The sequence below is a fragment of the Phacochoerus africanus genome, chromosome 1, assembly GCF_016906955.1.
Source record: "Phacochoerus africanus isolate WHEZ1 chromosome 1, ROS_Pafr_v1, whole genome shotgun sequence".
Classification (NCBI taxonomy): domain Eukaryota; kingdom Metazoa; phylum Chordata; class Mammalia; order Artiodactyla; family Suidae; genus Phacochoerus; species Phacochoerus africanus.
This window is the reverse complement of record NC_062544.1, coordinates 36,642,829-36,667,004: the sequence shown is the minus strand read 5'-3', so window position 1 is coordinate 36,667,004 and position 24,176 is coordinate 36,642,829. Positions and strand designations below refer to the sequence as shown.

At 37.6% G+C, this 24,176-nt stretch overlaps 2 protein-coding genes across 3 annotated transcripts in view; one reads left to right on the top strand and one right to left on the bottom strand.

Annotated features, from left to right (window-relative positions):
* Positions 1 to 14,169, bottom strand: part of SREK1IP1 (SREK1 interacting protein 1) — a 43,839-nt gene extending 29,670 nt beyond the window's left edge. The window contains exons 1-2 of the mRNA XM_047753420.1: positions 13,976 to 14,169; positions 1,707 to 1,754 (exon numbers count right to left, since the gene is read on the bottom strand). Coding sequence (XP_047609376.1) covers positions 1,707 to 1,754; positions 13,976 to 13,988 — 61 coding nt within the window. The 5' untranslated portion in view covers positions 13,989 to 14,169. The remainder of the gene's footprint in view (positions 1 to 1,706; positions 1,755 to 13,975) is intronic.
* The window catches only part of CWC27 (CWC27 spliceosome associated cyclophilin), a 254,402-nt gene continuing 244,281 nt past the window's right edge, over positions 14,056 to 24,176 (top strand). The window contains exons 1-2 of one of the 2 annotated variants that reach the window (XM_047753105.1): positions 14,056 to 14,121; positions 14,586 to 14,653. In XM_047753105.1, the coding sequence (XP_047609061.1) occupies positions 14,612 to 14,653 (42 nt within the window). In that variant the 5' untranslated portion in view covers positions 14,056 to 14,121; positions 14,586 to 14,611. Of the gene's footprint in view, positions 14,122 to 14,365; positions 14,483 to 14,585; positions 14,654 to 24,176 lie in introns of those variants that run through there. The other variant, XM_047753024.1, reaches the window with a different exon arrangement.

Here is a 24,176-nt window from a genome sequence, read left to right as displayed (position 1 = left end):
GATTTCTTAACCAGCTGTGCCACAGTGGGAACTCCAGCTTTACTGCAAGTCTTAAGTTAAAATAAGTCTAAGTAGCTGAACTGATATTAGTAGACAGACTGGGAAATCCATTCTAGATTTTGAAATGAGTATAGCATTTATATATATAATACTTTGTCTTTTTTAAATGTTAAAAATTCAAACAATCTATTATTAAGTGCATCATACACACTAGAGGTGTATATAAAATGGATATTTACAGTTGAAAGAGAATTACTAACTAGCTGCATATTCACATCTCAGGTTAAGATACAGACTGCAACCAGAACCTTAACTAATCTTGTGTGTGCCTCTCCCCCAGAGAACCACTAGCCTCACTTATGTATGTCTTCTTTGCTTATCTTTGTAGTTTTGCTCCTTATGTATGTACTCCTAATCTTGGGTAAATCAATGAAATTAGCAAGGATTGAAAGAATTTAAACCAAGTAGAAATATAAGCAAATTTAAAAAAGAGAAAGTATTTCATTATACTCAGAGCTTGCATGCAAGCTCATTCTTCAGGAGTTTTTACTTATATGAAAGATACGTATACTTATATGTCCACTTTTACTAGCTGAGCAAGCTTCAGTAGAGCCAGGTTTCAGCTTTTGCTTGGAGGCACATGACCTGGTTTCCCAGAATGCATTTATTTTTATCCCTTCTGATAGAGATTTATGTTGCAAGTTCTCTTTTATTATGTGTTCTTGTATGGAAAACATTTTTTTTTCAAATTATATTTATTTTGTTACAAAATAACTGCTATGAATTGGAGTTGTAACAATGCAGGCTCATTTGCATGTTCTCTGAACAACTTAGAAAGAACCATAATGCTACAATTAGATCTGTTTTCAAGGCTTTAGGAATTTACATTTACCTGGAGAAATCATATTTGCTTACGTAAGTACTAATTTAGACTACATAATTGCATATTTCTTTTTCTTTGGCTATGCATGAGGCATACTGAAGTTCCCAGGCCAGGGATCATAGCAGTAACCTGAGCCACAGCAGTGACAATGCTGAATCCTTAACTGCCAGGCCACCAGGAACTCCCATTATCACGTATGTTGAAGTTTACTTTTCCATTCCATTCATCATAGTGGAGATTGTTTAAATCATGTTTTTGCCAGTAATTAGAAATTCTGGGGCCAATTTCACCCTTACCAAGACTTAACTCACAAATAGGAAGCCTTTCATACATAGTTTTCATTGTTTTCCCCTCTCCATCTGGTACCTACAGGGTAAGGAATAATAGAATAAGTATCTATGTACTTCTTTTTTTGGCATGCCCATGGCAGGTGGAAGTTCCTGGACCAGGGATCAAATCTGCACCACAGCAATGACCCAAGCTGCTGCAGTGACAACGTGGGATCTTTAACCCACTGCACCATAGGCGAATTCCTCTATGTATTTTTTCGGGGAATATACCTTCTCCAGACTTCTGAATCTACTTTACTTGTACTCCACAATATCTCTGCTAGTCACCAGCAATGTAGCCACCTGTGACCACGTCTATAGTAGAAGAGAAAAATGAGTATTTAGTGCTGACAGAGGGATTTCTGAATTATTTACAAACCTGAGCTATTCAGGGCTAAAGAACTACACTCAGGGCCCTAAAATCAGGATGTTAAATTATATTGCCCCAAAAGGTAACGATTCACTGCACAAATACTATTATTTAATTTACTTACGGTAGCCACATTTTTTACAGCCTGCTCGAACATTGTCCTTGTTGCAACCTGAAATACAATTGGGTAACATTTTAGGAAATATATAAACAAGTTAAAAATGCTTCATCACATGGAGAAGCTAAGAAAACCACTTCTAGTAGAATTTACTTCTTAAAAATATAATCATCCCTGACCTAACTTAGGAAGAGTACTCAATTATTATAATTATTATAAATCATTGGAAAAGCCAATTTACTCAAATTATTTCCTTGACAAATACTTAAAGAACACATTTTTTTTCTCTAATTCAAAACAATTCAGTAACATAGTCAAAAGCATCAACAATCCAGGAATCCCATAGTACTGCAGAAGAAATTCCAGACTACTTAGGCTGTCTGACAAATGTAAAATAATTGACTAGATATATATGTAAACATTCAGGTTAACAAATGTTTTTCTGCTTTCTCTTAGAGGAAAAAAAAATTCTATTTTGTTTAAAAAGGAAATAGTGAAATTCCAGAAAAAATACTTTAATTGCTGGGCTATTAAAAAAAGAAACATCTCAGTTCGGCACTTACATTTTGACAAGAGAAAATAAACCAATCACACATTCAGTCTGATCAATGTTTAGAAGTATTTATAGTATCTCTATATAATTAATGGTACATGCAGGTAATATTGAAGATACAAATAACAGAGGAAATAAATTAAAGCTGACTTTTTATGATAAGATACACATAACATAAAAGTTTACCATTTTAACCAGTTCAGTGGCATTAAGTATAGTCACAATGTTATACAACATCACACTATTTTCAAAACTTCCCAGTTACTGTACCCATTAAACAATAATTGTCTGTTTCCCTTTCCCTCTAGCCCTGGTAATCTCTATTCTGCTTTCTATCTCTTTGCATTTGCCTATTCTGGGTACCTCATACAAGTGGAATCATACAGTGTTTTTTTTTTGTGCCTGGCTTATTTAACCTAGCATAATGTTTTCAAGGTTTATCCATATTGTGGCATACACCAGAATAGTATTCTTTTTATAACTGAATAATATTCCATTGAAAATATATGTGTCTTTATATATACACATGTATATATGTATATTTATGTATATGTGTGTGTGTATAGATAGATAAATAGATACAGATATATATCTGAAACTGACTTTAACCTCCAACAAGGGCTTCCATTGACCACTCAGGGGCCAGTACAGTGTTACTCTATTTCCTTAATGAAGGGCATCTAACTCCTAAACCTTTCAAATTAAGATATCTTAGTTTAACGATACAGTACATTTAGTGCAAATACAGCTAATTTTATTTATTTATTTATTTTTATTTTTTGTCTTTTGTCCTTTTAGGGCCTCACCAGTGGCATATGGAGATTCCCAGGCTAGGAGTCAAATCAGAGGTGTAGCTGCCTGGCCTACGCCAGAGCCACAGCAAGGCCAGATGCAAGCTGCATCTGCAACCTACACCACAGTTCACAGCAACGCCGGATCCTTAACCCACTGAGCAAGGCCAGGGATCAAACCTGCAACCTCATGGTTCCTAGTTGGATTCGTTTGTGCTGCACCATGAAGGGAACTCCAAATACAGCTAATTTGAAAAGAAAGATAATTTTCAAACCATTGCTTTAATTTTATAGAGTCGAATATTAGTCATTTCCCCTAAAATATATTATCCAGTTGTTCTAGTAAAAATACAGTCAGTTCTGCTACACTGTTTGTTTTAAAAACATAAACATAATATATGAGAGGAAACAATTTGAGCCGTGTGTCCATGAAACATACAAGGTGAATACAGAAAACTGCATCCATTTGCCCAAAGCCTCAAAACACACAGACACATCTCAAAACTTCCTAGCGACCTCAGTTCACCAGAGTGCTGTGAGCAGTACCCATCTACACCTGGTGTTACAACTTCCTACCTGATTTTGTATCATCACCTTCCTACCATTACTTCAGAATAACTCACAAGCTGCAATTCTTTTGAACTCCACTTCTACAGCAAACTTCAGATTTTTCAAAGGTTGCAGTACCTCATTTATTCTAGTATTTATGTATCTTTTAATGAACTAACATGTGCAAATAGGTCCCTATGATTTTTTTTTAATGTATCACCGATGAAGTTTTTGAATGTTGTCCCCCAACCTCATTTTTTTTCATCAACCTGTGGGGTTTATTGCAGGGTGTAGAAACACACATGTTGCACTGTACCACAACTGTGGAATAAAACTGGATTAATAATAAAATCAGGCTCTTTCATTATGAAATAACTGCATGTTGGGAAAAAAAAAAAAAAAACTCAGAGAATCCTGGTCAATGTTAGGTTTGTTCCCGTAGAAACCACAGACACTGAGTAACACCGAACAAAACTGCTAAATGCACCATTACCACTCCTACAACAAACTAAAAATGTTTTAAGGGATAGATTCAAAATGATCTCATCTCAGCATATATTAGAAATTAGGCCATTTTTGACTAAGGACATTGGTAAAACTCATCATTCAAGTATCTCATATTTTTAGAATGAGCAAAATATGAAAGTTTTTCAGAGCAGTTCATCTTTAACAAGGTTGTAATTTTCACATGGAAGGGAAATATAACCAGAACTCTAAATAATTTCATGTCAGCTACTTCCTCATCAGTTTTTGGTTAAGTTAGGATTTCAAGCTTCATTTGTTTATAGTTTTTGTGACTGGCCAACTAAATGCTTCTACCTGGATTTCTGGATCTGATGCAACAGACACAATAAATCTGGACAAGAGACACAATGAAATGGAGTCAGTTAGTTCATTCTGCTGTTAGAACCCAGTTTCTAGGGGTAGTGGAGCCACTGGCAGCTGCAGCCCTAACCAGGTCTGGGCCTGTGCCAGATCTTGGCTATGGGTTCCCTTGCCCTTGTCTATTTTCTGAGCCTTTATCATCTAGTCTTTTCTTAGATTCTGTGAGCTCTCTGGTTATCTTTTCCTTACATGCTTAAAGTAACTAGTCAGTTTCTGCTGTCTGGAACAAGAACTCTGCCGATACAATGGTACTTGAGATCCTTGGCAAACTGAATAGCGAGACTATATTGGGAGGTCCTTATTCCAACAAACTATCCATTTCCCCACCTTAGGTTCCCATGCTGTATTTTGTTCCACTCCTCTTTATAGTTTGCTAGAGTAATAGACCATGCTTCCTTTGAAATGTTCATTCTGCTGTCAATTCAAAGGCCATTAGATAATCATGATCTATAATCCAAAAGCCTTCAAATAAAAACTTGTAAATTTCACTACATAAAAAATTTGAATGGCAAAGCCCACAAAAAGCAAACTCCAAAGACATATGAAAACTTGGGGAGAAGGATATTTGGGCAATGATTCCTGGTCTATAAAATCTACCAAAGCAGGAGTTCCCATCGTGGCTCAGTGGAAACAAATCTGACTAGTATCCATGAGGATGCAAGTTCGATCCCTGGCTTCGCTCAGTGGGTTAAGGACCTGACATTGCTGTGAACTGTGGTATAGGTCATAGACATGGCTCGGATCTGGCATTCTATGGCTGTGGCTTAAGCCAGCAGCTACAGCTCTGATTCGACCTCTAGCCTGGGAATCTCCATACAGCGCAGGTGAGGCCCTAAAAAGACAAAAGTAAGAAATGAAAATAGAAATAAATAAAACCTACCAAATCATTAAGAAAAGACCATAAACCAACAGGGAGGGGAGGGAAAGGAATTGAACAGAAAGAACACAGAAAAATAGAAACAACTCTGAACACACAGAAAGATGCTCAGTCTCATTCATAATAAATTGAATGTACATTAAAATCTATACAGAGATTCCATTTTCACTTATCAGAATAGCAAAAGTTGAAAAGGTTAAAGAGGGTGTGGGGGAGGACTTACTCCCATATATTGTTGGTAGGAGTATAAATTAGTATCATCCCCATGGAAAGCTGATTAAAATCTATCAGAACTACTAAGGGACATACTACTTTGATACAGCACTTCCACATCTGGGAATTAATCCTCTCAATTTACCTGCACAAATGCATACTGTCCTATGTGTAAAGTTATTCACATCAGCATTATTTACAATAGTAAAAGAGATGAAATAATTCAGCCATCAATTATGGCATCAAAGAATAAAGATGATCTTTACTTAAGGATATGCAATGATCTCTAAAATATAAAGAAAAAAAACAAAATGTGGAACAGTGCTTACAGTACATTGCCATTTGTATGAAAGGAAAAATACATATATACACATACACACAATACAGATTATATTAGATTATATTAATATATAGAGATACATAAAAACATCTCTGCAAGATATCCATTGGCTACCATAAGAAAGGAGTCCTGGGTCCAGGGCAGGAGGGAGAGAGACACCCCTTTCACTTTAGAACTTTCGCTCTAAAATTTGAAATGTGTGAATGGATTACCTTCTCAAAAACTAAACCAAAAGCCTCCCTCAAACAAACCAAGCTCCAACACTAAGAAGAGCTGCTATCATGAAATTATTCTTTGACAAAAGGCAAAGATTGCACCGTAAATTTTTTTTTTTTTTTGCCTTTTAGGGCCACACCCATGGCATATGGAGGTTCCCAGAGTAGGGGTCAAATCGAAGCTTCAGCTGCAGGCCTACGCCACAGCTACTGCAATGCCAGATCCAATCTGTGTCTGCGACCTACACCACAGCTCATGGCAATGCCAGATCCTTACTTAACCCACTGAGCGAGGCCAGGAATCAAATCCACAACCTCATGGTTCCTAGTCGGATTCGTTTCCATTGTGCCATGACAGGAACTCTGCACTGTAAGTTCCTCTGAGAAGCTACACTGCAAATTTTCCAAAAAATTCTATTAATTGATGGTTTTCAGAACAAATTACAAAAGTCTTTATTTCTTGTATTTGTTAAATGTTAACAAAGACTTACTCTGAATCTAGAATTCTCTTGAACTTGAATGATAGGGGTCATTCCTCTCCCAGCAACTTAAAGGAGTAGAGAATGTCAGTTTCTTTATATTTGGGACCAGGCAGCATTTTGTATAAATTTGGTGCTTAGCACAGTGCAGGGTGGCTAGGTGGTCCTCAACAAATATTTGCTGCTTTGAAGTTATAAACTTCAGAAAAATACTTCAGCAGTTGGGAATCAGTGACGTCTATAGCTCCCAATTGCCAGCTATGAAACTAGGTAGTGTTTGCAGTGTCACTCGTTCACCTGAGGCATGTAGGTACTAGAAGAAACGTAACAAAAGGACAAAAGAAATCAAAATAATGATTGCTGTGAAGTGAGAAATTGTGGGAAATGACAGAGGCAAAAGGGAAATTTCTGGAGTGATGGAAATAGTCAAAATCTGTATATAGTTCTTCAAGCTGTATATTTGTCATTGTGCATTTTAACATATATGAATATGATTTATGTCTTAGCAGTTGGCATAAATTTTTAAAAAAGAAAGAGTAGGGCAAAGATGGAAAAAAGAAAGTTTAGAAAAGATGGAAAAACAGGGACAAAAATAAAAGGAATGACAAAATGTGACACAAAGGGATGCAAAGTTCCCGACAGTTGCCTCAGGTTGTTCAGTGGCCTCCAAAGGTATGGCAAGCCGTCCTAATGACCTAAATTTATTCTCTTGAAATTTTACATTACCTGTTTCCAAAATCAATAATTTTTCCACTGGGAACTTTAACTGTGATGTTTGGAATTTAATATTACATTTCTCTTGTGCAGTATATTTTCAAATTTTAGGGAAGCCTGTAAAAGTTTTCTTTATATTAAAATATTTTCTTTTTTTAAAAAAATATTTTCTGTAATCATTTAAATTTAAAAGTAAAGGGCTTAAGTAAATAAGTTTTCTTTGTATTCAGTAATTATCAATTGTAATCACCTCTTTCCATTCTTTTCACTTTTAATTTGATTAGACCCAAATTAGATTGCTTTTCTGTTTTGTACAACTTTTAAGTTTTATGTTTGATTACTCCATTTTAACTTAAGTTATCATTATTTGGTGACCCTTAGAGATAACATCAATTTCTCCTGCTTTTAAAATTCATACAACTCAACAGTAAAAAAAAAAAAAAACACAAAGAGCCCACCTGAATAATTAGCAGAAGACCTAAACAGACATTTCTCCAAAGAAGACATCTGTATGGCCAATAGGCGCATGAAAAAACACCCAACTTCACTAATTAAAAGAAAAGCAAATCAAAACTATAATGAGGTACCACCTCACACCAGTCAGAATGGCATCATTAATAAGACTACAAATAAATGCTGGAGAGGGTGTGGAGAAAAGAGAACGCTCCTACACTGTTGGTGGGAATGTAAATTGGTACATCTACTATGGAAAACAGGGTAGAGTTCCTCAGAAAACTAAATATATAACTACTATGTGATCCAGCAATCCACTCCTGGGCATCCATTCAGACAAAACTTTCAATCAAAAAGATACTTGCACCTCTATATTCACTGCAGCACTATTCACAACAGCCAAGATATGGAAACAATCTAAATGTCCATTGACAGATGAATAGATTAAGAAAATGGGGTACATATACAAAATGGACTACTACTCAGCCATAAAAAAGAACAAAATAATGCCATCTGAAGCAACGTGGATGGAACTAGAGATTCTCGTACTAAGTGAAGTCAGAAAGAGAAAAGGAGATACCATGTGATGTCACTTATATGTGGAATCTAAAGTATGGCACTGGTGAACCTATCTATAGAAGAAACAGACTTGCAGACATGGAGAGCAGACTTGTGGTCGAGGGGGAGAGAGAGGGAGGGGGATGGATTGGGAGTTTGGGGTTAGTAAATGCAAACTATTGCATTTGGAGTGGATAAGCAATGAGGTCCTTCTGCATAGCACAGGGAACTATATCCAATCACTTGTGATCCACCATGATGGACGATAATATGAGAAAAAGATATATATATACATATATATATATATATATGTCATACAGCAGAAACTGACAAAACAATTCAAATTGTGGCCAGATTTTACACCATAGAGGTGCTATATAATATGTATGTACTCTACTAAAGCTGAATGCAAAGTAAAATAGCAAATATTTAAATTTTTTACTGCTTTATATTAAGAATTCATAGATATAACCCTTTCTTTGGGATCCCCAAATATTATACTAAAGGCAAAACTGGAAGAACAACAGAAATTTAAAATTCTCTGCATTAAAAAAATAGGTTAAATAAGTTCCCTGATGTAAACATTTTAAAAGAGCAGTTGTCTTCACTTTCAGTTATAAATGTCTTCATAAAAAGGGAGATTAAAAATAAATCAAAGAATTGTTTAATGATATGAAAGAGCTAATATAGGTGAAATGTCTTCATAAAAAGGGAGATTAAAAATAAATGAAAGAATTGTTTACTTTAATGATATGAAAGAGTTAATATTTATGTATAAATGGTTTCATCCACTTGCCTCATAAAATACAAATAGTATGTAGTGAAAAAAGGCTATGGAGCTCCTGTCATGGCGCAGTGGAAATGAGTCTGACTAGGAACCATGAGGTTGTGGGTTCCATCCCTGGCCTTGCTCAGTGGGTTAAGGATCCAGCATTGCCATGAGCTGTGGTGTAGGCTGGCAGCTGTAGCGTCAATTTGACCCCTAGCCTGAGAACCTCCATATGCCATGTGTGCAGCCCTAAAAAGAAAAAAAAAAAAGGAAAAGTAAAAAGGCTGTATTACTATTTTAAGGAAGAAAGACGGAAACATTTAATCTACTATTTAGTGAGGCAGAAGCAAGACAGCTATCCAGCTTAGTCTGTTTACTTTCTAAACACAAAGTTTAGATTCTGCTCAGCAGCAATCAATTCTCATCATCAATCCTTTAAACATTATTTCCCTATTATGGGCATAATAATAAAACAGATGTGAGAGAAATCATAAACATGAATGAAGTTCCTACACTAGAGGAAACTTACAATATACTAGGTTATCTTGGCTAACGCACCCACAGCTGTAATGCATGCTAGACTGTGCCACTTTAAAGACATATAGCTCTATTAGGAAGCAGGAGGAAGTGGCAGGCATAACTTTGAGGTGAGAGATCAGGAAAGCTTCCCACAGGTAGATATGGACAGCAGAGCAGGGACAGCGATAACAAAAGCACGTGGGTAGAAAAGCACAAGAGAAGTTCTGGGAAAGTTGGCCAGGTCAGAAGACGTAGAAGGCAGGACAGCAGTGGTGGAAGGAAAGAGCAGCAAGAGTGACTAGGCAGCATTTCAGGAGCAGGCACTCCATTCATGCAGAGATGGGGAGCTTTGGCTTTACAATAGTTGAGGCCTGAAGGAAAGCTTAGTCATCAACTCCTTTACTATAGAGACAAAGAAACTGAGGCTCTGAAAAGTTACTTGAAAAGGAATAAAAAATTCACAGACATGGGTCAAGAATTAAGTTACTGCCTCCCAAGAATAACAGGATTGGATATATATGATTTAGGAAAATTATTTCAGCAGCAATGTACAGCACAGAACTAGAGGGAAAAGAAAGAGTATACAGCATAGCTTAGGAGTGAAAAGAAATTGGATGGAGTATAATTTAGAATCCTTCTATTACTAAGATGCTATAGTAAGCACTAAGAATTTGACTCACTTTGATATGTCAAATGTAACGGTAACTTGGCTATAGGAAATTCACTATCTTGGCTGTATAGGTTTCACTGAAGGTGAGAGAGGGAGAGAGAGAAAAGCATTTTCCTGCCAACTGCATCATTAACATTGCCAGGTAACTTTTCATGGGGAATGGTTAATCATTAACATGAATATCAGAACTAATTTCAACAACTGTGAATGGGAAAAACAGTTTTTAAAGAAAGTAAGCCTCCTTGAATTTCAGTGTGTTTAAGTGTCATTTCTTTAATAACAACTATGAGTGCATGATTTCTCTAAATAAGAGTACACATTTCATCATGCTAACTACATAATGGTGTAAGATTACACACATTGCTGTGGAAAAACAGCTGAAATAGGTGAATATAAAGTAGATGAGACAGATTATAATTTTTGGAATGCAACCTTGATATTTTATAGTCATTTCTTATAATAATCACTACAAGACCACCCCAAAAATGCCATATTGGATCTATATGAGTATTATACCTAAAAATAAAAGAGGTTTCTTGTCCTTCCTGATAATTATATCAAAAGGTTTCTGATGGAGCCCTATTTTTCTATGTTACACTGTCTGGATCGATCCTCCAAGAAATTACCTTAACATTTTCTGTATTTTCTAATGGCACTTGCATTGTACTTTTACAGTGCTGTCATGCCTATTATTTCGATCTTTGCCGGGTTTAAACAGTTTAGCTATGTCCTACCATCTAGCTTAATGGCACAATTTAGTATTATTACACTTTGAACCATTATTTTGAGTTGAAAGAAGGTTAACATAGCTATAATGCTGTTCTAAACTTGAGAATTTCAACAGAGACTTTAAAAAAATAACTTTTTCCTTTTTTTTTTCTTGTCTTTTTAAGGACTTATGGTAGCCAGGCTAGGGGTCAAATCGGAACTGTGGCTAGTGGCTTAAACCACAGCCCCAGCAACTCGGGATCTGAGCAGCAACTGCAGCTTACTCATGGCAACACCAGATTCTTAACCTACTGAGCAAGGCAAGGGATCGAACCCATGTACTAGTCAGGTTATTTACTGCTGAGCCACAATGGGAACTCCACTTTTGTCCTCTTTCTTAAGAAGCACATTCCATTTTCATTACTAGACTTAAGTTTTACGAGGACCCAAGGCTGTGGCATTGTGTCCCCCAGCTGTGCCTATACTATGTAGGTGCTCAAAACACTTGCTCTAATGATGAAAGCAACAGCAACAGAAGGACACCTTTGGATGGAGCTGTGGGATCACTGGGGCTAACTTGGCCCATCATGATACCTAGGTAAAATCTATTGTGCAGGCTGGACTTTCTCTGCTGGCCCATTACATGTTGATATTCTCCACGCTCCAATCACAGACCTTCCCTTCACACTCTATGCATTCCACCTGAGCAAAAGCTTTCATTTCCATGACCTTACCTCCTATCACATATGTGGATGACAACAAATTAATGTCTTCAGCTCTGGCTTTCTTCCTAAGCTACACATTATATCTCTCTACTGCCCATTGGATATTTCCATTCCTATCTCTTACTATTAGACATTGCCATTCCAAGACTACACGGTGACATAAGCCCCAACTAAATTCATCATCCCCCTAAAAACTGTTCCTTCTCAGGTGTTGCTTATATTAGTGAATAGACCCACCCAACCACCTAACAGTGAAACCCAGGTCTATTTCAAATCTTACCACCTACGGTGAATCAATCACTGATTCCCAGTGATTCTATCACCAGAAACACATCTCTAATCTATTTGCTTTTCTCCTTTTCTACTGAGACCATTCCTGAGGCATCAATCATCATAACTTACCAGAGTTATTGCTAATTGGTGACTTTGCCTCCAAACTAGCTCTCATCCAATCTAGTGTGCAGCCAGAATGCTCTTTCCAAAATGTGTGTTTAAAAATTCTTAAATAGCTTTCTATGGTCCTTAGGAAAACATCCAAGCTCCTTGTTAGGGCTTAAAACATCCTTAAGAATTGCCTTGTAAATTAAACAAGAACATGGCAAAATGGATAAGCACACAAGGTCTAGAGGAGCCAGACTGACCTGCCCTTACTAGCTGTCTCAATCAAGTTACTTGATTTCTATGTCCTTCAGTATCCTGCCAGTGGAATGGAAAAAGTATTGTCTACCTAACAGTGTAGGGTGTGAATGTTACATGAGATCAAATACAAGGCTTGACACAGTGTCTGACAAATATGACACACAGTAAATGCTTGGTGAATATTGGCTACTGTTGTTATCTCTCTAGTTAATTTCTCAGTTCTCTCCCATTTGTATTGTGAGTTCCATCCACAGGGCACATCTTTCATTTCACTTCCTCTTCTCACACATTTCTTCTTCCTTTACATATCCAGTCCCTCTGGGTACAAGTTCCCCTCCCACAATTCTTCAGGTCTCATCCTAAATGCCTCATCCTTTGCAAAGTTCTTCTGGTCCCTCCAGTCTCCTGTTAGGTGCCCTTATTACATGCTCCTCAAGGCTTTGTGTTTTCGCTGCAATGCGTTTGTCTAACTTTCTAGTACTTTCTTCTCACTGCTCGACTGTAAGCTCTGTGTGAAGGGCAGCTGTGTTCCTGGCGCCTAGTATCCTAGCACACAATACAGCTTTAATAAAAGTTGTTATGTGTATGAATGTATGTACCTTTCCTCTCCTAAAATACCGCAACCCCCCGCGCCCCCAAACCAAAACTTAAGTTGGTAGAACTTCACAACTTTCCCATAACAGTAAAATACAGTTCAGCACAGGCCTCCACAGAATAAACATGGTCCAATAATACTGGGAAGGGCAGGTTACAACAAAGTTAGAGCTTCTGAACCATAGCAATTCTCAATGTCTTTGCTATACTACAGTGCATCATGAATCTCCAAGTTGTATGAGCGGTGGGTGGGTAGGGGTGGGGGTGGGGATAGCGTTTATTTTTCAAAGTATCTCCTGCAACCAGTGCTCTGCAGAACCCATCTTGGCAAAGTAGGTTTAAAGAGATGCACTCCACTACCAGAACTTCCAAGTAAGCTAGTAGTTGCGAACGGGAAAACTCTGAAGCACTTATTTCACAGGGTTCATTGTTTTTCGGTTGACACCCCCTGGTCATGGAATCTGAGAACTGTAAGGACCCATACACATATATCAACAAATCTCCTTTTACTGATACAAAAACTGAGACCCGGAAAGGCAAAGCATCGGGTCCAGGGCCACAACGCAACTACAAAAAACAGGAAGAAAGAAGTAGAACCGCAGAGACCCATTTCGGCCCAGCGACTTTCACAACAAACAATGGCTACTTGGGTCCTCCAAGTGTTGCCTCCTCAAATTTTATTTTCAAGCCTTATTAAAGTTAAAGTCAGTTTTTCTCGGCTAACAGCTTCCTAGGCCTACAGTTACTAGTCTGTCTCCACCCGCCTCCCCGCGCACCCCTTCCCCGCTCCGCCCTGTATACAGTTCCCCATAGTCCATCCAGTGCTAGGCTGGGGCGGGGAAACAATTCCTTTCTTTCCTTTAGAGTTTATTTTTGGACTGTAAACTTTTCCAAGTAAGCCAAACGACAATGTTAATTTTAACGCCTCCGCCCTAGGGCGCTACTACTTATGCCAGCGCCCCCCAATCTACCCTACCAGCTCCCTCCCTCGCCCAGACCCAGGGGCTCTACGTTTGGTCTTTACCTGGAACTGCCATGGCGCGGGGAATTGGGGTTGCAGGACCCCTAGGCTTTCGAGAGCGCGCTCGCTTACCGCTGGCTGCGGGGACAACGTACAATGACGGCCGCCGCTTCCTTCTACGCGCGTCGCGGTACCCAGATGACAGTCGGGTAAGGCCCTAAAAGCCTGCGGCGATAGAGGAACCAAGAAGCTACTGATGCAGTTTCCGGAGGAATTGTATTGTAGACCACACACGGTCCAAACCATTACTGGCAGTTTAGAGGTAGTTAATGAGATCTACACACGCGTGTAGTAAAGTAAACAACCCAAAGACTTACAAATTTTTATTTTTTAAATTTTAATACAAGTTAAATTAATCCACGGGGGCTTAATAATATTTTATTGATTCCCTAGAGTCCATCGGAAGCCCCCTTCTCAGGATTAGCGGTGCTCGGGTCCGGGAGCAACATGGCGGCGTCCGGGAGCGGCTGTCTTTAGAAAAAGATAGGACCTGTGCCGCTGCCTTGCGGGGTACTGACAGACTGGAGCTTTTCGCGACCTCCAGATTTAAGGAAGCGTGTACCGATACGTTGACTGCTTTAGTGACTCACCGTTCGCTCTTATCCCCAATTAGGAACAGCGTCCTGAGCACTGACCAACATGAGCAACATTTACATCCAGGAGCCTCCCACGAACGGGAAGGTGAGCTTCCTCTAGGGTACTTGGTCTCTCCAAAATTATCTTTCACTGGCAATTCTGGGGTCTAGGGTTAGAAGAGATTACAAGAAGCCTTGTCCTTACCTCTGTCTCTGAACAGGATTGCATCGAGAACCATACACTGGCACTTCTCAGCACATAATTGAAAAAGTCATCAGGTGGCGATTTCTTTATTAAACTTCTGGCCCTAATTTGTGCTTTAACTTAGCTCTGCAGGCGTTTTCTAGGGTCGTAGGTAAAAAGCCAAGCGTGTTTTAAAAGTTGACTTTTTTTTTTTTTGTTATCTCGTTGATGATTTTTTCTCTGTTAGTTCAACAATCCTTTTTTTGAATGTCTGCTAGGCACCAGGCACTGTACTAGGTACTGGGGATACCAAAATGGATGGATAAGCGCTAGTTGTTGCCCAAGAGGGGTTTATGGTTTAGTTTGAGAGGCAGGCTGGTTAAGAAAAACCTTATGATATGTTTGATAGGAAGGCTTATGGAGAGAGGAGCTAGCCTATTGCTATGGTAGTACTGAGAAGTTAGCAACTGGAAACTAGGGAAAAGCTTCGTGGCAGAAGTTTTTTTGGAGCTGGTCTTAAAACGTGAGCAGATTATTAATGGGAAATGTTCCCATATAAGAATGATTTTCTGATTAATTTTGATGGTCAAGGATGTCATTTCCCATCCAGTGTTTATATGTAGTATGAGCAGGGTCAATAATGGAATAAGTATCACCTGAATTCTTTTTTTTTTTTTTCCCACTGTATAGCAAGGGGGTCAGGTTATCCTTACATGTATACATTACAATTACATTTTTCCCCCAGCCTTTCTTCTGTTGCAACGTGAGTATCTAGACAAAGTTCTCAATGCTATTCAGCAGGATCTCCTTGTAAATCTATTCTAAGTTGTGTCTGATAAGCCCAAGCTCCCGATCCCTCCCACTCCCTCCCCCTCCCATCAGGCAGCCACAAGTCTCTTCTCCAAGTCCATGATTTTCTTTTCTAAGGAGATGTTCATTTGTGCTGGATATTAGATTCCAGTTATAAGTGATATCATATGGTATTTGTCTTTGTCTTTCTGGCTCATTTCACTCAGTATGAGATTCTCTAGCTCCATCCATGTTGCTGCAAATGGCATTATGTCATTCTTTTTTATGGCTGAGTAGTATTCCATTGTGTATGTATACCACCTCTTCCAAATCCAATCCTCTGTCGATGGACATTTGGGTTGTTTCCATGTCCTGGCTATTGTGAATAGTGCTGCAATGAACATGCGGGTGCATGTGTCTCTTTGAAGTAGAGTTTTGTCCGGATAGATGCCCAAGAGTGGGATTGTGGGGTCATATGGAAGTTCTATGTATAGATTTCTAAGGTACCTCCAAACTGTTCTCCGTAGTGGCTGTACCAGTTTACATTCCCACCAACAGTGCAGGAGGGTTCCCTTTTCTCCACAGCCCCTCCAGCACTTGTTATTTGTGGATTTATTAATGATGGCCATTCTGACTGGTGTGAGGTGCTATCTCATGGTAGTTTTGATTTGCATTTCTCTTATAACCAGCGATGTTGAGCATTTTTTCATGTGTTTGTTGGCCATCTGTATATCTTCTTTGGAGAACTGTCTCTTCAGGTCTTTTGCCCATTTTTCCATTGATTGATTGGCTTTTTTGCTGTTGGGTTGTATAAGTTGCTTATATATTCTAGAGATTAAGCCCTTGTCAGGTTGCATCATTTGAAACTATTTTCTCCCATTCCGTAAGCTGTCTTTTTGTTTTCTTTTGGGTTTCCTTTGCTGTGCAAAAGCTTTTCAGTTTGATTAGGTCCCATGGGTTTATTTTTGCTCTCATTTCGATTGCTTGGGAGACTGACCTGAGAAAATGTTCATGATGTTGATGTCAGAGAGTGTTTTGCCTATGTTTTCTTCTAGGAGTTTGATGGTGTCCTGTCGTCTATTTAAGTCTTTCAGCCATTTGGAGTTTATTTTGGTGCATGGTGTGAGGGTGTGTTCTAATTTCATTGCTTTGCATGCAGCTGTCCAGGTTTCCTAGCAATGCTTGCTGAATCGACTTCCTTTTTCCCATTTGATGTTCTTGCCTCCCTTGTCAAAGATGAATTGACCATAGGTGTCAGGGTTTATTTCCGGATTCTCTATTCTGTTCCATTGGTCTGTCTGTCTGTTTTGATACGAGTACCACACTGTTTTGATTACTGTGGCTTTGTAGTATTTCTTGAAGTCTGGGAGAGTGATGCCTCCTGCTTGGTTTTTGTTCCTCAGGATTGCTTTGGCGATTCTGGGTCTTTTGTGGTTCCATATAAATGTTTGGATTGTTTGTGCTAGTTCTGTGAAAAATGTCATGGGTCATTTGATAGGGATTGCATTGAGTCTGTAGATTGCTTTGGGTAGTATGGCCATTTTTACATATTGATTTTCCCAATCCAGGAACATGGAATATCTTTCCATTTCTTTACATCTTCTTTGATTTCTTTGATTAAAGTTTTATAGTTCTCGGCATATAGGTCCTTTACCTCCTTGGTCAGGTGTATTCCGAGGTATTTGATTTTGTGAGGTGCAATTTTAAAAGGTATCGTATTTTTGTATTCCTTTTCTAATCTTTCATTGCTGGTATACAGAAATGCAACTGACTTCTGAATGTTAATCTTATACGCTGCTACTTTGTTGAATTTATGAATCAGTTCAAGTAGTTTTTGTGTTGAGTCCTTAGGGTTTTCTATGTATAGTATCATGTCATCTGCCTACAGTGACAGTTTTATCTCTTCTCTTCCTATATGGATGCCATTTATTTCTTTTGTTTGTCTAATTGCTGTGGCTAGGACTTCCCAAACTATGTTGAAGAGCAGTGGTGAGAGTGGGCACCCTGTCTTGTTCCAGATTTGAGTGAGAAGGCTTTCAGTTTTTCCCCATTGAGTATTATATTTGCTGTGGGTTTCTCATAAATGGCTTTGATTATATCCAGGAATGTTCCCTCACCTGAATTCTTGAAGTGAGACCTAGTCTCTTTCAGACACAAAATGTGATGAACCAGCATAATGGAAAAAAATAGTGAAAATGAAAGTGTATAAGTGTATTAAGATGAAGTAAATTTGCATCAGATACAGTTCTGTAGCATGTATCACAAATTATTTATGCAGTTTTGTTGATTTACATTTAGTAATATAATGAAGGCAATTTGAAGACAAAACCAAAAATGCTGTAATTGATACCTCCAGCAAAAATCTTAGTAATTTCGGCAGAGCAATTCTTTCAATTCTGTTGTTTGAACTTCTTCCCCATCCCTCACCTCTACCCTACATCATTGTGAAAACCCAGAGTATCTGTCTCTTCATATTTCCAAGTGTTTTTTGGGAGTTGTATCACACTCACTTGCTAAACACTGGTAAAGATTGAATATATTGCCCATCCTTTTAGGGCCTTCACACTTGCCATTCTTTTCTCTAGTATACTCTTTAGCCTATTCAAATGTCATTTTAGCAGAGGGGCCTTTCCTATCAACTCTCTATTAATATAGCAAAATCTCATTCATGTCCTGCATCTCAGCATGCCCTGGCCCTTATCCTCTTTAGTTTTTTCTACAGTACTTATTTATTGTTGTATCCTCCCCCGCTACTATTCCCCCCATAGAACACAGGCATTATGAAGGCAGAGACAGGAATTTAGAATGGTGCTTGACACATGCATGTTATGAGGAGTTCAAATATGTATTGAATGGATGGATGGATGAAATAATACTGTATCTCTTAACTTATGAGAAATATTAGCATCAGTGGGCTTGAGGTTATACTGCTACTGTATAAGGGCAGACTTAGTTTTACTCTGGGGAAAGATTCAACATGGTCATAAAGATAAGATTGAGGGAGTTCCCGTCATGGCGCAGTGGTTAGCGAATCCGACTAGGAACCATGAGGTTGCGTGTTCGGTCCCTGCCCTTGCTCAGTGGGTTAAAGGAGCCGACGTTGCCGTGAGCTGTGGTGTAGGTTGCAGACTCAGCTCGGATCCCGCGTTGCTGTGGCTCTGGAGTAGGCCAGTGGCTACAGCTCCGATTAGACCCCTAGCCTGGGAACCTCCATATGCCGCGGGAGCAGCCCAAAGAAATAGCAAAAAAAGACAAAAAAAAAGATAAGATGAGAAGTTTTAGCAAAGATAGATGCCTAAACAGGCAATGTTTAATTCAACAAATATTTATTGAGCACATAGCACAAGCCAGGCTCTATGCTAGGTTTTAGGTATGCAGTAGAAAGAAAAACCAGCATTGTTCTTACTATCATAGAGTCAGTTGTGCTAAATATACATTGATCGAATTGGGCTGAGGGAGAATATCAAGTGTGGCTCAAGTTTTCCTTCAAAACCAGTTTGGGACTTTTTCTGGCATAAGACTGAAGATATGGAAACTTCAAAGTTTTGTATCATACAGAGCTTGTTGAGAATTTTGGCCTGGAAAGACTTTAGAGCAGAAATGTTTGTTTAGTGCCTGTACTGTCTAATGCCACATTAGGTACTGAACAGATTCACAGATATTCTGAATAAATGAGACAAAATTTCTCTAGTGTCATTTTAGAAAGTAATTGACATTATACCTGTGGTTGACCCCTGTCAATAGTCTATAAATATGCTGCATTTTGCCTTTGAAGAGGAGGCACTGAAATGACCACGTGAGAGAAATTTCCTTATCAACTGAAGATGATGTGAGCCACAAGGGAAGTCCAGTTATCAACTGAAGATGTAATTTCCATATATTATGATGATTTAAACTAAATTGTGTATTGAACCTATATATTTATTCTTAAGAACATTTTATTATCCAAGTATTATCTTATTTGTAAACTTTAAGAAAAGGAGGCACTGATGCCTGACAAAGTAGTTATGTGCAGTAGGAATGTATGGCCAAAGGAGGAGCCATGTGCCTTCTTTTTTAATTCAGTGAAAGTATTAAGAAACTCTGGTAGGCAAAGTGGCCCAACCATATATGCATTCTTTTTTGCTAGGTGTAAGTTTCCTGTGGCCAAAAAATTTTATAAGAAAAATAATTACAAGAGCTACCATATTTTGAACATTTCTTATTTGTCAGGTACTGTTGTAAGCCGTCTATGTATAATAACTCATTTTGCCCTGACAACAAACCCATAAGACTATTAGTATCCCTGTTTTTTATTTTTATTTTTTATTGAAGTATATGTGACATTTTACATTAGTTTCATGTATACACCATAGTGATTTGACATTTGAATACATTTCAAAATGGTCACCAAAATAAGTCTAGTTACCATCTGTCAGCATATAAAGTTATACAATATTATTGACTGTATTCCCATTGCTGTGCATTTCATCCCCATAACTTATTTATTTTATACTTGGATGCTTGTACCTCTTGATTCCCTTCACCCATTCTATCCCCAACTTACCGCCACCTTGTCTCACTTTTGACAATCATCTGTCTCTTCTCTGTATCTAAGACTGTTAAGAGTCTGGGTTTTGTTTGTTTTGTTTTTTAGAGTCCACATATAAGTGGAATCATGTGTTATTTATCTTTCTCTGACATTTTATTTAGCATAATCCCCTCACCCTCAAGCTCCATCCATGGCAATAGTCCTTTCTTTTTTATAACGTAGTAGTAATCTAGTGTATGTGGTACACCACACCTGCTTTATATTCATTCATCATTGGACGCTTAGGTTGTTTCCATGTGTTGGCTCTTGTAAATAGTGTTGCAGGGAGCATAGTGGTGTGCATATCTTTTCTAATTATTGTTTTCGTATCTTTGGATAAATACCAAGAAGTGGAATTGCTGGATAATATGGTAGTTCAATTTTAATTTTTTGAGGACCTCTACACTGTTTTCCATAGTAACTGCACTAATTTATATTCCTAGGAACAGTACACAAGGGGTCTCTTATTTCCACATACTTGCCAACATTTATTTTTTTGTCTTTTTAATAATAGACATTCTGGTGGGTGTGAGGTTATACCTCAACATGGATTTGATTTGCATTTACCTGATGATTGGTGATACTGACCATCTTTTCATGTACCTGTTTCTCATCTGTATGTCTTTAGAAAAATGTCTATTCAGATCCTTATGCCCATTTTTTAATCAGATTGTTGTTATGTTACTGAGTTCTTTATATATTTTGAATATTAGCCCTTTATCAGATACATAATTTGCAAATATCTTCTCCCATGCAGTAGGTTGCCTTTTCATTTTGTTGATGGTTTCCTTTGCTATGCAAAAGCTTTTTAGTTTGATATAGTCCCATTTGTTTATTTGTCCTTTTGTTACCCTTGCCTTTGGAATCATATTTTAAAGAAATTGCTACATCCAATGTCAGGGAGATTACTGCCTATGTTTTCTTCTAGAATTGTTATGGTTTCAGGTCTTAAAGTCTTTAATCCATTTGAGTTATTTTTTTTTAAATGTATGCTGTAAGATAGTGCTCCAGTTTCACTCTTTTACATGCAGCTGTCCAGTTTTCCCAGCATAGTTTTTTCATGGAAGACACTGTCCTGTTCCCATTGTGTATTCTTACCTGCTTTGTTGTAAGTTAATTGATTGTGTGTGTGTGTGTGTGTGTGTGTGTGTGTGTGTGTGTGTATTTCTGGGCTCCCTATTCTGTTCCATTGATCTATTATTATGCCAATACATACTGTTTGATTACTATATCTTTGTATTATAGTTTTAAGTCAGGAAGCATAATTCCCTCCTCTCCCCACCCCCAAGATTGCTTGGCCATTTGAAGCCTTTTGTGGTTCCATACAAATTTTAGAATTATTTGTTCTAATTCCGTGAAAAATGCCATTGTAATTTTGATAGGGATTGCATTGAATCTATAGATAGTTTTTGGTAGTTCAGACATTTTAACAATATTAATTCTTCCAATCCATGAGCACAAAATATCTTTCCACTTATTTTATCTTCTTTGGTTTCTTATTCTATGTCTTATAGTTTTGAGTGTACAGATCTTTTACCTTCTTGGTTAAATTTATTGCTAGTTTTTTTTTGTTTTTCAGGTGCAATTATAAATGGGATTCTTTTCTTAATTTCTCCTTCTGTTAGTTCATTATTAGTGTATAGAAACACAACAGACTTTAGTACATTAATTTTGTGTCCTGCAGTTTAACTGAATTCATTAATTACTTCTAACAGTTTTTTTTTTCTTCCTGGAATCCTTAAAGTTCTGTATAGTATCATGTCAGCTGCAAGTAGTGACAGTTTTATTTGTTCCTTTCCAATTTGGATGCCTTGCATTATTTGTCTTGCCTAATTGCTGTGGCTAGGACTTGTGGTACTGTGTTGAATGAAAGTAGGGAGGGTGGGCATCCTTGTCTTCTTCGTGATCTTGGAGAAGCTTTCAGTTTTTTACCATTAAGTATGATATTAGCTGTGGTTTTTGTCATATAGGGCTTTGATCATGTTGAGGTACATTCCTTCTGTACCCACTTTGTTGAGACGTCTTACTATAAATGGATGTTGAATTTTGTTAAAAAGCTTTATCTACATCCATTGAGATGACCATATGATTTTTGTCTTTCACTTTGTTAATTAGTTGATTTGCAGATATTGACCCACCTTTGCATCCTTGGGATAAATCCAACTCGATCATCATGTGTAATTCTTTTAATGTCCCATTGCATTTGGTTTGCTAATATTTTGTTGAGAATTTTTGCATATGTGTTTTTCTGGGCAATTGGCCTATAATTTTCTTTTTTTGTGGTGGCCGTGGTTGTGATATCTGGGTAATACTGGCTCTGTAAGATGAATTTGGAAATGTTCTCTCCTCTTTAATTTTTTGGAAGAGCTTGAGAAGAATAGGTATTAAGTCTTTCTTGCGTGTTTGGTAGAATTCTCCAGTGAAGCCATCTGGTTCTGTACTTTTGTTTGCTGGGAGTTTTTGATTACTGATTCAGTCTCCTTAATAGTAATTGGTCTATTCCTATTTTCTATTTTGTTATGATTCAGTCTTGGAAGATTGTATGTTTCTAGAAATTTATCCGTTTCTTTTAGGTTGTCCAATATGTTGGCAAATAATTGTTCAAAGTGTCTCTTATGCTCCTGTATATTTGTGTTATAGCAATTGTAACTTCTCTTTCATTTCTGAATTTATTTATTTGAGCTCCCTCTTTTTTCTTCATGAGTCTGATTAAAGGCTTGCCAGTTTTGTTTATCTTTTCAAAGAACTAGCTCTTAGTTTCAGTGATCTTTTCTTTTGTTTTTTTTAGTCTCTATTTCATTTATTTCCATCTGATCTTTATTATTTCATGCCTTCTGCTAACTTTGAGCTTCATTTGTCTTTTCTGGTTCCTTTAGGTGCAGTTAGATTTAGATTTTCTTGTTTCTTGAGGTAGGGCTATATTACCCTGACCTTCTCTTTTCATTTCTTAATTTTTGATATGTAGTATTTCTGTGCCTAGGTATTTTTTTTTATTTCTCCTTTGATTTCTTCAATGATCCATTGGTTGTTCAATTCTTCTTCTTTTTTAAATTGAAGCATAGTTGATTTACAATGTTATTTTAGTTTCATGTGTACAGCAAAGTAATTCAGCTATACATATGAAAGCAAATCTCTTGGCATCATTTTTCTGATAGCCATTTGTTCACTTTGTGTGTGTCTCTGTATCATATTTTGGATAATTCTTGCAACATTTCAAACCCTCTCCCACAAAAAGATTATGACTTGCTAAAGGCTTATGTGTGGGTTGGCAGTTTTTAGTAATAAAGTATTATTATTTCATTTAGTATTTTAAAATTAAGGTATGCATATTGGTTTTTTTTAGACATAATGCCATTGCATACTTAATAGACTGCAATATAGAGTAAGCATAACTTCTGTATGCCCTGAGAAACCAAAAACTTCATGTAACTCACTTTATTGCAATATTCACTTCATTGTACTGGTCTGGAATCAAATCTGCAATATCTTTGAGGTATGCCTGAATATGAAATGTTCAGTAGGAAATTCCAAAGAGGCAGAAAGCAGATTGCCAAAGGATAGGAGTAGGAGGAAATATGGAGTGACTGTTAATGAGTGTTAATGAGCACAGGATTTCTTTCTGGGGTAATGAAATGTTTTGGAATTAGAAATGGTGATGGTTGCATTATGCTAAAACTCTGGATTATACTAAAAACCAATTTAAAAGGGTGTGTACTCTGATATGTGAATTACAATTCAGTAGAACTGAGAACTGTTATTTTAAAAAGTTTCTTTGTACCACTAGTAAAAAAAATTAAGAATTGCTTGAAAATATTGTTTTTAAGTAATCTTTTAAAATGTTTATTTTATGTGACTCTTTTATAATATTAAGATAATGTACGGAGTTCCCATCGTGGCGCAGTGGTTAACGAATCCGACTAGGAACCATGAGGTTGTGGGGTTCGGTCCCTGCCCTTGCTCAGTGTGTTAATGATCCGGCGTTGCCGTGAGCTGTGGTGTAGGTTGCAGACGCGGCTCGGATCCCGCGTTGCTGTGGCTCTGGCATAGGCCGGAGACTGCAGCTCCGATTCGACCCCTAGCCTGGGA